This window comes from Lipotes vexillifer, unplaced genomic scaffold, assembly GCF_000442215.2.
Source record: "Lipotes vexillifer unplaced genomic scaffold, Lipotes_vexillifer_v1.1 scaffold395, whole genome shotgun sequence".
Lineage (NCBI taxonomy): Eukaryota > Metazoa > Chordata > Mammalia > Artiodactyla > Lipotidae > Lipotes > Lipotes vexillifer.
Window position 1 is genome coordinate 4,031,899 of NW_006797390.1, and position 12,213 is coordinate 4,044,111.

Here is a 12,213-nt window from a genome sequence, read left to right on the forward strand (position 1 = left end):
GGCCCAGCCGCTCCGCGGCACGTGGGATCCCCCCAGACCGGGGCACGAGCCCGCGCCCCCCCATCAGCAGGCGGACTCCCAACCACTGCGCCACCAGGGAAGCCCTCAACATATACTTTTATTATTGGACATCGCGTTTCAATAGTTCACCCTGCCAGGTCACGATGACTGTGTTTGCTCAGAACACCTCTGAGGGTGGGTTCTGGGAAGTGGAATCATCATTTCTAGCTGGGTAGAGGAAAGCATGCACTTCACTATTCTTATCGTGACTCTCAGCCCCACCTCACAGAGCTGGACCCAGCGCTCAGGAGGACGCCTTGGTTTCCTCCGCAAACAACCTTCTGCATTTGGGGCTCCTGCTGTCTTAGAGAATGTGGTTGGTCAGATGAGTCTCTTGTGAGCTAGATGCACAGGATATAGTCATTGCTCTTTGAGATGGTGGGGCAGCGGGCGGGTTCTGGGCGGGGTCGGGGAGGAGCGGCCCAGCGGCCAGAGGGGAGGGGCGGTGCGGGGGTTAGAGACAAGGTTAGGACAAGCTGCTGGTGGGGTCAGCGCCCTTGAGGTTGGGGAGTATTCTGCACCTGTGCCCTTCACGGCACTTGGCACCGTGTGATGCTCCAAGTAGGGGCTTAATAACATATTTACAAGGGGAGTGAAGGGGTCCATAGGAGACACAGCTCCTTCTGATGGAATGGCTCAAGCAGAACATTCCCGCCTCAATTAGAAAGAAGCCAGTGAAGTATGCCTTTTTGCTTTTTTTAAATTTAAAATCCCAGTTGTTTTAGGGTTTCGGATGCAGGTGTGTGGTGTGTGTGTGTGTGTGTGTGTGTGTGTGTGTGTGAGATAACTCCCCTAGCAACATCTGGGCTTGAATACGGGATGGAATGATGCTGTCTGGAGTCTTTGGCATCCCTTGAACTACAGTGGATGCAGGAAGCGGTCCACACTAAGCTGTCCTGAAGGAGAGTGTTCTGGGGGGGGGTGGGGGTGACGAGCCCACTAACTCTCTACCTGCGCCCTCTGGTGGTCAGAGGGTGGCACGGCCACTTCCTCTGCGTCCATAGAAATCCAGCTTTAGAATCCAGTCTAGACTTAGGTTTCTAAATGTTTTTAAATTCACGGCCCCTTTTGGTCTGTGTACTCCTCCTCCTCGCCTTCAAAATTCCGCTGTCTCTCAGCCTTTGCTGAGCTCTGCCTCAGATGCCCCCATTCTAGCTCAGCTTACCTGGTCTTGTCACGTTCCTCTGCCATGAAGGGCCTCCGTGTGGCCTCCTGCAGGTGGGGAGCTGTGGTGGGTCAAGTTTAGGTCGGTCTGTGTCTGTTTGAACTGCTGCTGTCAGATGGAACTGTTAGCATCATCAGAGACGTGGGGCCTCTGTCTCCTTCAGGGGAGACGATGCTTATACCTAAAAGGAGCCCAGAAGCCGGTCTGTGCTGCTGGGTGGTAGAGGCAAAGGAAGGCTTGAGGAAGAGAGGTGACACTGACCAGGAACATTGAGAAGGCCTCCCAGAGGAGCATGACCATGGGCTGACCTTGAGCAATGACCCCCCCCCCCCAGGGGGGGGCACGGGGACAGACTGGCATTTAAGCAAGAGTTAGAAAAGGGCAGCGGGGAGATAAGACTGGGGTCCTTGAGCAGCCGATGTAGTTTATGAAAAGGGCTGGGAGACACCTGTGAGGAGAGCTTGGGGGGCATCCCTGGACAGGGGGAGCAGGGCTAGTTGGCTGCTCAGACCTGAGTGAGTGAGCCTGTGGCTGGCTGGGCACCTGGCTGCTCCTGATTGGATGCTCCGGCAAAAGTCTGGTCAGCACTGCCCTCCGTGTCCGTCTGGCAGCTGTGCGGTACGTACCCCGCCAGCAGGGCTCAGACAGGCCCGTCACCAGTGCAGCTGTGTTCTTGCCTTGCGGGGTCTTTCTCTCTGCTTCGTCCTTCCAGTGGTTTCTGCTGTGTTCCCTGTCCTCCCGCCCCTCTTCCCGCGGCCCCACAGCACCTCTGAAATCATCGCCCCTCCTCTCGCCTCCCCCGTCCTCCACTTTCTCCCGCCCCTCTTCCCCCGCGGCGCCTACCACCTTTCCCTGTTCTTGGCTTCATCGTGCCCTCTGCCTCTCTGGGGTGTGGAGTGTGCGTCCACCGCCCCATCCCTTCACTTTGCAGACCCCTCCTCCATTTGTCCCCCGCCCCTCACTCCTCCTGTAAAGATTTTGGGCACGTTCTTCTTGGGCCTGCTGAGTGGAGGGCATTTCCTAGTGTCTTCTTCTAACACTCACTAAAAAATGCCCCGATCCACGCTCCCGTGAAATCGTGCCTGATTTAAGCCTCATTTTATTTCCTCTTTCCGACTGTAAGCGCTCGCATACATTCGTGCTGTTTTCCCCATCTCTTTCTTCCTCTCCCATCCACCTCAGTCCACACCTGCCAGGAATTGTGCGTTTTTGAAAACACAGTTGAAGCTCACCGGTGAAACACGACCTGATGGCCTCAAATGTCAGCAGCGTCCTTCTGAGTGTGTGTGTGGCCTGGGCTCTCTCTCTGCGGCTTCCCTGATGAGTTCAGTGGACGCTCATAGACTCCTAACCTCCCCTGCTGGTTACGAGCTGTCAGCCGGAGTGCAGTGAGCAAGGGAGCAATGTGAGAGGACCAGGTCTTCTGTCCGGGGCTCCAAACCGACCTGCTAGAGATTCATAGTAGAAAAACCTCAGGACCCCAAGGAAGGAATCTCTAAGTGGTCATTACTAAATGTAGCAAAATGAAAAAAAGAATGACACCTTAGCTGGTTTTCACATAACTAAATTTTTTCTTTTAAACACCCCTACCTTCACCCCATATGAGGAGCCAGCTTGTCCATGTTCTGGGACTGAACAAGCATGGGCACCTGTTACTTGTTCTCACTGCCCCTTGCTGCAGCAAGGACCCTAATAAAGCCTTGCCTGAAAAAAACAAACAAACAAACAAAACGAAAAAAAAAAAAACTTTACTAGATTGAGTTCTTTTTTTTTTTTTTTTTTCCCGCATGGTGGGGAGAGTTAAAAGAGCTTTAATTTTAACGCAGTGATGAGACAGCTGATGATCACTTTTTGGTTTTGTTAACATGGTTTAAAATACCTCGCAGAATAAAAAGTCGGTCACCCTATGTTGTCTCCCAGATTGGGGGGGGGGCGCGTTTTTGTGAAACAGTGAAATCCATCTTCTGGGAAGCTGCTGGATTGGCAGGAATAGAGGTAGGAAGACAGTTACTACTGTGACAGGGTCCAGCGGTGGATGATGATTTCTTGGATCAGGTGATGACAGAGGACCCTGGCACGACAAGCTGTGGATGAGCTCAAGATGCAGTTTTTTGGCAAGATCTGGTGATGAGTGGGGCAGGGGGGATAAGAAAAAGAGAGAAGACAAGGAAGACCCCCAGATTTCTAGTTTGAGCAACTGCTTAAAGAAACCATTTACCATTTGGCCTACTTTCGATCCGGATCTTAGGGAGAGGTTTCAACTAAGGCTGCTTTGTCTCCTGGTTACAGGGTTACAAGGAAGAGAAGATGCAGGGCCAGTGCTGCGGGAGATGCCTGCCTATGGCTTGCACCATTCAGCTACGAGGGGGACAGATCATGATGCTGAAGGTGTGTGTGGACAACTTAAACTCAGGGGTCTCCCTACGACCACCGTCTGGTTTCCTATTTGGGGATATTTTCTTCAAGGAAGAGGAACTAAGTTTGGGTCAATATTGACTCTTCCTTTTGTACCTAGTTCTGATTTCATAAGGGAAAGATGGATAGCCTTTAGCAAGTACAGAATTCTCTCTTGGATTTGGTTATTTTGTCACTCTCTGTGGCCCCGTGATTGGGAGTGAGTTGATCCGTAAGATTTTCTGCAGCCTTGATTGTCTATGAGAAATGGCCAGGCAATCAGGGTGACACAGACTCGGATATGTGAAAGCCAGAGTGGGCTGGTGGGGCTGGCAGGGGGCACCTGGCTCACCTCTAGTTCAGCTATTGATTGGCCAGTTTCCCTTTGCTATGTCTTAATTCTTTAAGCTGTTAAGTGGTCAGTAGAGTTTAGAGATGCCCTACATTTATGCAGCTCTATTCCCAGTTAACAAGCTGTGAAACTGGACTCCACCTGCGTTCTGGGTTCTGGGTGTGGACGCTTTGCACACTGCCTCAGTCTTGTTCTAAGGTCCCCTACATTGTCTCAACAACTCCAAGGGGTCAAGGTCGTGGCTTGAAGTGGTTTTTGTGCCCCAAACACAGTCTTCAGATTTCCTCTGCCCACCGCCCCTCTTTCCTTTCAGCGCGACGAGACTCTCCAGGATGGCTGTGACAGTCACTTCTGCAGGGTCAACAAGAGAGGCGAGTTCATCTGGGAGAGGAGGGTCACAGGCTGCCCGCCCTTCGATGGACACAAGTGTCTGGCCGAGGGGGTGAGTAGCTGGGGCTCAAGGCCCTGCTTTCCTCTTGACTGTCTCCATCTTCGACTCTTAAGAAGAGGGCTCTTCTGAACAGCGGTCCAGCTCTGCTGTTGGACACGTGATTCCCAGTGTCCAAGGAGAACCCTGACCTAGTTTAAAAATCAACGAAGTTACAAAATCAAAGCCCGATGGAGGGACAAAACTCTCTCAACTGTACCATGCTTTAAGAAAATACTTTCCCTTAAGGGAGACTGGATCTGTGATCCTTGAATGGGATGGTGAGAGAGCAAACTGATTCCCAGCCTCCCCTGGGAATGATGATCCTGGTGACTCAACTGGAAGGGAATTCAGAATAATCAGGATCATTTTGGCCTGGCCAGGTGGGGTGGTCAGTCTGCTCACGTTTGTGATGGGGAAACCCGTTCATATCTGGGGACTTAAGCTCAGGACTGTGAGTCCAGAGGCAGGACTTGGCCTGGAGTGACTGAAAGTGTCCACTATGTACTATTTGTGTCTAATCTGGGACTTTGCTGTTTTCTTAGGGGAAAATCATGAAAATTCCAGGCACATGCTGTGACACATGTAAGTACCTTACCAATAGCTTGTCCCTTGAAATCCATCAGGCCAAGTCCAGGGACTGTTCTTTGCAATGAACTTGCTTCTAGAAAGATATTGCAGTCACTGTGTTCAATTCTGCAGGGAACTTCCACCCCACCCTGCATGTCCTTGGACTGCCCCCTGCTCAAGCCCTCTTTCAAGATGCCTGTAAAGCAGACTCTTCCTCCTTCCTTCCAAACTCCTGGCAATCACTAGCCTCTTACCTGCCTTTCCCCTTGCAGAGCCTTGGGTTGGTCATAGTAGTCCTATCATGAGAGAATGTCTTCCCTCTGCCGCCAGAACTCCTGAAGACGGGCACCTTGACTCATGATCTCGACAGAGCGGACATTCAGTATGCCTCTAATCTTTGGATGTTGTGCAGCTCTCCCAGAGAGAAAGGGAAGCCAGCAGCTGGCTGTGAGGCTGCAGTGAACACAGCCTTCTCGAGGATTCATGAGGCTGGTCTCGGTTTCATTAACCTCGTCGTCTTCACTCTCAGCTCCTCTTGACCTTGCAGTTGTGTTGTACTGGTTGGTCCCAGTAGTTACGGCTGCAGCTTTGGAGACAGAGCTCAAGCCTGCCCACCGGACAGCATCTCACCACATGTTCTTGCGTTCTTGTTTCCGTGAGCACAGTTACCTTTCAGAATCCCAGTGTTAGTGCTGTATTCTCTGAATGTAGAATTACTTGCCTGGACTAATATTCTTTGTCTTTTAGTTTAGTTAGTTTTTGGGTTCACGGGCCCATGTTCCCATGTTTATTTTTGAGTAGAGAAGGGAAGAGTAAAAACACGAATATCTTCAGCGTTCAGTCATTCCTTCTTTTCTTGATGGCCCACTCTGACAGTCCCTGTAGTTGCTGTAACCAAGTTGCAGATTGTGGAAAACACACTCTGAAAGCATCTTTTTCTATGGTTCTTGTCTGCATGGTTGAAGAATGTGGTCAGGAAACCATCAGAGGAGATGCATTCTCTCTAGGCGTGCTGCACATGGAATTGGGCCGAGGCTGTTATCTTCAAAACTAGCAGCGAGGCAAAAAGGGGCCTGTGTTGGTCTGTGCTTTCAAGAGGTGGAGACCTTCCATAAGGAAAAGAAGCCAGGCTCAGGGATTTAAATCTACAGCAAAAGAATATAGTGTGTTGGCCTCAATATGTTTTCCTTATTCACCCTCTTAATGTGGTTGGCAGGCTTTCACTTTAAAATGACATTATTTGGGAGTTGGGAACGCAACTATTCGGTAGTTAAAGTTGATTTAGATTTGGAGCCATCCAGGAGTGGAAAACTCCCAGTGTTTGGATGGGCAGTAATGAGCTGGCATTAAATCTTAGATTATCAGTGGGCCAAGTAGAGGTTCAGATCTGAATGCTTTTAACCCCTGTATATAAGGAGACCCATGCTAGCGACCCAGAGGTAGCTATACCCAAAGGGAAGATTCCATAAGGGCTCCTACGATCAGCTCCCACAGAGACAATGACATTTGCAGGGATGGATAGATATTAATTGTATTTGTTAGCTATCTCATTGCCCATTAGCTTCTGGATATTGTTATAAGCGCAGGAGGATTGCTCTGATCATTATGGTTTTTATTTTATTATTTTTAACATCTTTTTTGGAATACAGTTGCTTTACAATGTTGTGTTAGTTTCTACTGTATAACAAAGTGAATCAGCTCTATGTATATATATATATATCCCCATATCCCCTCCCTCTTGGGTCTCCCTCCCACCCTCCCCATCCCACCCCTCTAGGTGGTCACAAAGCACCGAGCTGATCTCCCTGTGCTACGCGGCTGCTTCCCACTAGCTATCTATTTTACATTTGGTAGTGTATATATGTCCACGCCACTCTCTCACTTCGTCCCAGCTTACCCTTCCCGCTCCCCGTGTCCTCAAGTCCATTCTCTACGTCTGCATCTTTATTCCTGTCCTGCCCCTGTGTTCATCAGAACCTTTTTTCTTTCTTTAAGATTCTCTCTATATATGTGTTAGCATACAGTATTTGTTTTTCTATTTCTGACTTACTTCACTTTGTATGACAGACTCTAGGTCCATCCACCTCATTACAAATAACTCAACTTTGTTTCTTTTTATGGCTGAGTAATATTCCATTGTATATATATGTGCCACATCTTCTCTATCCATTCATCTGTCGATGGACACTTAGGTTGCTTCCATGTCCTGGCTATTGTAAATAGTGCTGCAATGAGCACTGTGGTACATGACTCTTTTTGAATTATGGTTTTCTCAGGGTATATGCCCAGTAGTGGGATTGCTGGGTCATATGGTAGTTCTATTTTTACTTTTTTAAGGAACCTTCATACTGTTCTCCATAGTGGCTGTATCAATTTACATTCCCACCAACAGTGCAAGAGGGTTCCCTTTTCTCCACACCCTCTCCAGCATTTGTTGTTGGTAGATTTTCTGATGATGCCCATTCTAACTGGTGTGAGGTGATACCTCATTGTAGTTTTGATTTTCATTTCTCTAATAATTAGTGATGTTGAGCAGCTTTTCATGTGCTTCTTGGCAGTCTGTATATCTTCTTTGGTGAAATGTCTATTTAGGTCTTCTGCCCATTTTTGGATTGGGTTGTTTGTTTTTTTGCTATTGAGCTGCATGAGCTGCTTGTAAATTTTGGAGATTAATCCTTTGTCAGTTGCTTCCTTTGCAAATATTTTCTCCCATTCTGAGAGTTGTCTTTTTGTCTTGTTTATGGTTTCCTTTGTTGTGCAAAAGCTTTTACGTTTCATTAGGTCCCAGTTGTTTATTTTTGCTTTTATTTCCATTTCTCCAGGAGCTGAGTCAAAAAGGATCTTGCTGTGATTTATGTCATAGAGTGTTCTGCCTATGTTTTCCTCTAAGAGTTTTATAGTGTCTGGCCTTACATTTAGGTGTTTAATCCATTTGTGTTTATTTTTGTGTGTGGTGTTAGGAAGTGTTCTAATTTCATTCATTCTTTTACATGTAGCTGTCCGGTTTTCCCAGCACCCCTCATTGAAGAGAGGGTGTCTTTTCTCCATTGTATATTCTTTCCTCCTTTATCAAAGATAAGGTGACCATGTGTGCATGGGTTTATCTCTGGGCTTTCCATTCTGTTCCATCGATCTATATTTCTGTTTTTGTGCCAGTGCCATACTGTCTTGACTACTGTAGCTTTGTAGTGTAGTCTGAAGTCTGGGAGCCTGATTCCTCCAGCTCCGTTTTTCGTTCTCAAGATCGCTTTGGCTATTCGGGGTCTTTTGTGTTTCCATACAAATTGTGAAATTTTTTGTTCTAGTTCTGTGAAAAAGGCTATTGGTAGTTTGATAGGGATTGCATTGAATCTGTAGATTGCTTTGGGTAGTAGAGTCATTTTCACAATGTTGATTCTTCCAATCCAAGAACATGGTATATCTCTCCATCTGTTTGTATCGTCTTTAATTTCTTTCATCAATGTCTTATAGATTTCTGCATACAGGTCTTTTGTCTCCTTAGGTAGGTTTATTCCTAGATATTTTATTCTTTTTGTTGCAGTGGTAAATGGGAGTGCTACCTTAATTTCTGTTTCAGATTTTTCATCGTTAGTGTATAGGAGTGCAAACCCTAGTGTGTAGGGTTTGTCATACATGGCCTTTATTATGTTGAGGTAGGTTCCCTCTATGCCTACCTTCTGGAGAGTTTTTATCATAATTGGGTGTTGAATTTTGTCGAAAGCTTTTTCTGCATCTGTTGAGATTATCATATGGTTTTTATCTTTCGATTTGTTAATATGGTGCATCACATTGATTGATTTGAGTATATTGAAGAATCCTTGCATTCCTGGGATAAACCCCACTTGGTCATGGTGTATGATCCTTTTAATATGCTGTTCGATTCTGTTTGTTAGTATTTTCTTGAGGATTTTTGCATCTATGTTCATCAGTGATATTGGCCTGTAGTTTCCTTTTTTTGTGATATCTTTGTCTGGTTTTGGAATCAGGGTGATGGTGGCCTCGTAGAATGAGTTTGGGAGTGTTCCTCCCTCTGCTATATTTTGGAAGAGTTTGAGAAGGATAGGTGTCAGCTCTTCTCTAAATGTTTGATAGAATTCGCCTGTGAAGCCATCTGGTCCTGGGCTTTTGTTTGTTGGAAGATTTTTAATCACAGTCTCAATTTCAATGCTTGTAATTGGTCTGTTGATATTTTCTATTTCTTCCTGGTTCAGGCTTGGCAGATTGTGCTTTTCTAAGAATTTGTCCATTTCGACTGGGGCATGAACCCGTGTCCCCTGCATCGGCAGGCGGACTCTCAACCACTGCGCCACCAAGGAAGCCCTGTTGGAAGATTTTTAATCTCAATTTCAGTGCTTGTGACTGTTCATATTTTCTGTTTCTTCCTGGTTCAGTCTCCGAAGGTTATGCTTTTCTAAGAATTTGTCCATTTCTTTCAGGTTGTCCATTTTATTGGCATAGAGTTGCTTGTAGTCATCTCTCATGATCCTTTGCATTTCTGCAGTGTCAGTTGTTACTTCTCCTTTTTCATTTCTAATTCTGTTGATATGAGTCTTCTCCCTTTTTTTCTTGATGAGTCTGGCTAATAATTTATCAATTTTGTTTATCTTCTCAAAGAACCTGCTTTTAGTTTTATTGATCTTTGCTAATGTTTCCTTCATTTCTTTTTCACTTATTTCTGATCTGATTTTTTTTTTTTTTTTAATTTTTGGCTGCGTGCGGTCTTCGTTGCTGCACGTGGGCTTTCTCTAGTTGTGGTGAGCGGGGGCTACTCTTCATTGTGGTGCGCAGGCTTCTCATTGCGGTGGCTTCTCTTGTTATGGAGCACAGGCTCTAGGTGCACGGGCTTCAGTAGTTGTGGCATGGGTTTTGTTGCTCCACGGCATGTGGAATCTTCCCAGACCAGGGCTTGAACCCATGTCCCCTGCATTGGCAGGCGGATTCTTAACCACTGTGCCACCAGGGAAGCCCTCTGATCAGATTTTTGTGATCTTTCCTTCAGCTAACTTTGGGGGGGAGGGTGGTTGCTCCTCTTTCTCTTCTGATTGCTTTAGGTGTAAGGTTAGGTTGTTTATTTGAGATGTTTCTTGTTTCTTGAGGTAGGATCGTATTGCTATAAACTTCCCTCTTAGAACTGCTTTTGCTGCATCCCATAGGTTTTGGTTCATCATGTTTTCATCGTCATTTGTTTCTAGGTATTTTTTGATTTCCTCTTTGGTTTCTTCAGTGAGCTCTTGGTTATTTAGTAACGTATTGTTTAGCCTCCATGTGTTTGTATTTTTTTACAGTTTTTTTTCCTGTAATTGGTATCTAGTCTCATAGCGTTGTGGTTGGAAAAGATACTTGATACGATTTCAATTTTCTTAAATTTACCAAGGCTGGATTTGTGACTCAAGATATGATCTATCCTGGAGAACGTTCCATGAGCACTTGAGAAGAGAGTGCATTCTGTTGTTTTTGGATGGAATGTCCTATAAATATCAATTAAGTCCATCTTGTTTTATGTGTCATTTAAAGCTTGTGTTTCCTTATTGATTCATCATGGTTTTTAGAGTCTACAATTACATAAAAGTAAGTCCTATCCATTGACATCACCAAAGCACAGTGAATCTAGTCTCCTCCTGCTATTAAAATTGTGCCATTAAGTGAGTTAAACCCAGTGATAACTGTATCTCTGAATACGAAGGGCCAGGAGAAGCTGAGGGGAACCAGGACCACTGACTTGCCCTCCCCATGGCTGGCTTTGGTGATCTGGTTACTATGAAATTGACCTATTTCCAGTAAATGAGGGAACTGGGCTGGAGAGGGTTGTATGGAAGAACAGGTCCCATCTCTCACCTGTCCTGTAGGTGAGGAGCCCGAGTGCAAGGACATCACTGCCAAGCTGCAGTACGTCAAAGTGGGAGACTGTCTGTCTGAAGAGCAAGTGGACATTCACTACTGCCAGGTAAGGGGTCCTAGGTTGGGAGGGGCAAGTTCTTTGTTTGGGCACGTCTCTTTAGTTACAGAGTCGAAGGATCTGGGGAATTCACAGGGGGGAGAAGTGAAAGGAACTGGGAGCTTTTAAATTTTTTTTAAAAAGCCTATGTTTTATTGGAGTAAATGGGAACTTTTGACCCTAGAAGAAAAAAACTGAGCAATGATTCAACATGTCCTTTGAAGAGAATGGAGAGTTACCTAATGGAAGATGGGAGCTATGTTTCCTGAAGATCAATCACACAGGATAGAAATTGCAGCTAGGGGGCTTGGGTGTGACAGTTCCATTAGGACAGGCCTTTCAGACCTCCCAAGAGCTACTTTTACACATTGTTTGGCTGTCCTATGTTTCTCCGGGCAAGGCCAGACCTTCTTGATTGGAGGAGGGCAGGTGGAGGAAGTGGGCTGCCCCAGAGCCCTCCCCACCCTGGGACTCTTCACCGCCCACAACGGCCGCCTCTCTCTGCCCCGCCGTAGGGAAGATGCACCAGCAAAGCCCTGTACTCCATCGACACAGAGGACGTGCAGGACCAGTGCGCCTGCTGCGCGCCCACACGCACAGAGCCCATGCAGGTGCCCCTGCGCTGCGCCAACGGCTCCATCATCCACCACGTGGTCCTCAACGCCATGCAGTGCAAGTGCTCCCCCAGGAAATGCCACCAGTGAGGCGCGGTCCTGCCGCGGACACCCGTCACCGCCCGCTTGGCAACCCCTGCTTGGCGCATGCGTGCTCCGCTCCCGGGCTTACCCGGGCCCACAATAAAGGCCAATCTGTCATCTTGCCAAAGGCTCATGGTTCATCTAGGCTGAGATGGCTATTGTAGGCTGGGCTGGAGCTCTGAGGCTGGTGCTGAAGGGGATGGTGGGTAGGGGAGCACAGGCTCTATCTGGAAACACTTGAGCCCTGGGGTCTGCGGGAGGCACCGCCCACGTCGGGGAGAAAGTGGCATCTCAGCCTCCACGGGGAGGGAAGGGGAAAGTGAGCGCCCGGCCTCCTTGGAAACAGCCCAGTGGCTGAAGGAGAAAGGATTTGCTCTGGAACACTGGGGTCTCCAGTCTCTGAATCCGGGGGCTTCTGGGAAGAGCAGAGGGGGGCCCTAGAGCCAGGCTCCTGCCAGGCTCTGGCCATTGTGGCTGACTTGATGGGGAAGGAGCCCCAGTGGGTGTGCAAGGGGTTCTCTGAGCCCTCGGCTGAGCCAGTGCCTGTGTCCCTCAGTCGCCCCCGTGGGAGGGTGAGAGGCTGGGGGCTGGGGGACTGGAAACGCGGTGCTG

General features: G+C 47.6%; 1 protein-coding gene across 1 annotated transcript in view; it reads left to right on the forward strand.

Annotated features, from left to right (window-relative positions):
• VWF (von Willebrand factor) overlaps window positions 1-11,607 on the forward strand; it is a 137,574-nt gene extending 125,967 nt beyond the window's left edge. Inside the window, exons 47-51 of the mRNA XM_007469511.1 lie at window positions 3,515-3,613; window positions 4,285-4,413; window positions 4,944-4,983; window positions 10,815-10,912; window positions 11,419-11,607. Of these exons, the coding sequence (XP_007469573.1) occupies window positions 3,515-3,613; window positions 4,285-4,413; window positions 4,944-4,983; window positions 10,815-10,912; window positions 11,419-11,607 (555 nt within the window). The remainder of the gene's footprint in view (window positions 1-3,514; window positions 3,614-4,284; window positions 4,414-4,943; window positions 4,984-10,814; window positions 10,913-11,418) is intronic.
• Window positions 11,608-12,213: the final 606 nt, after the last annotated feature.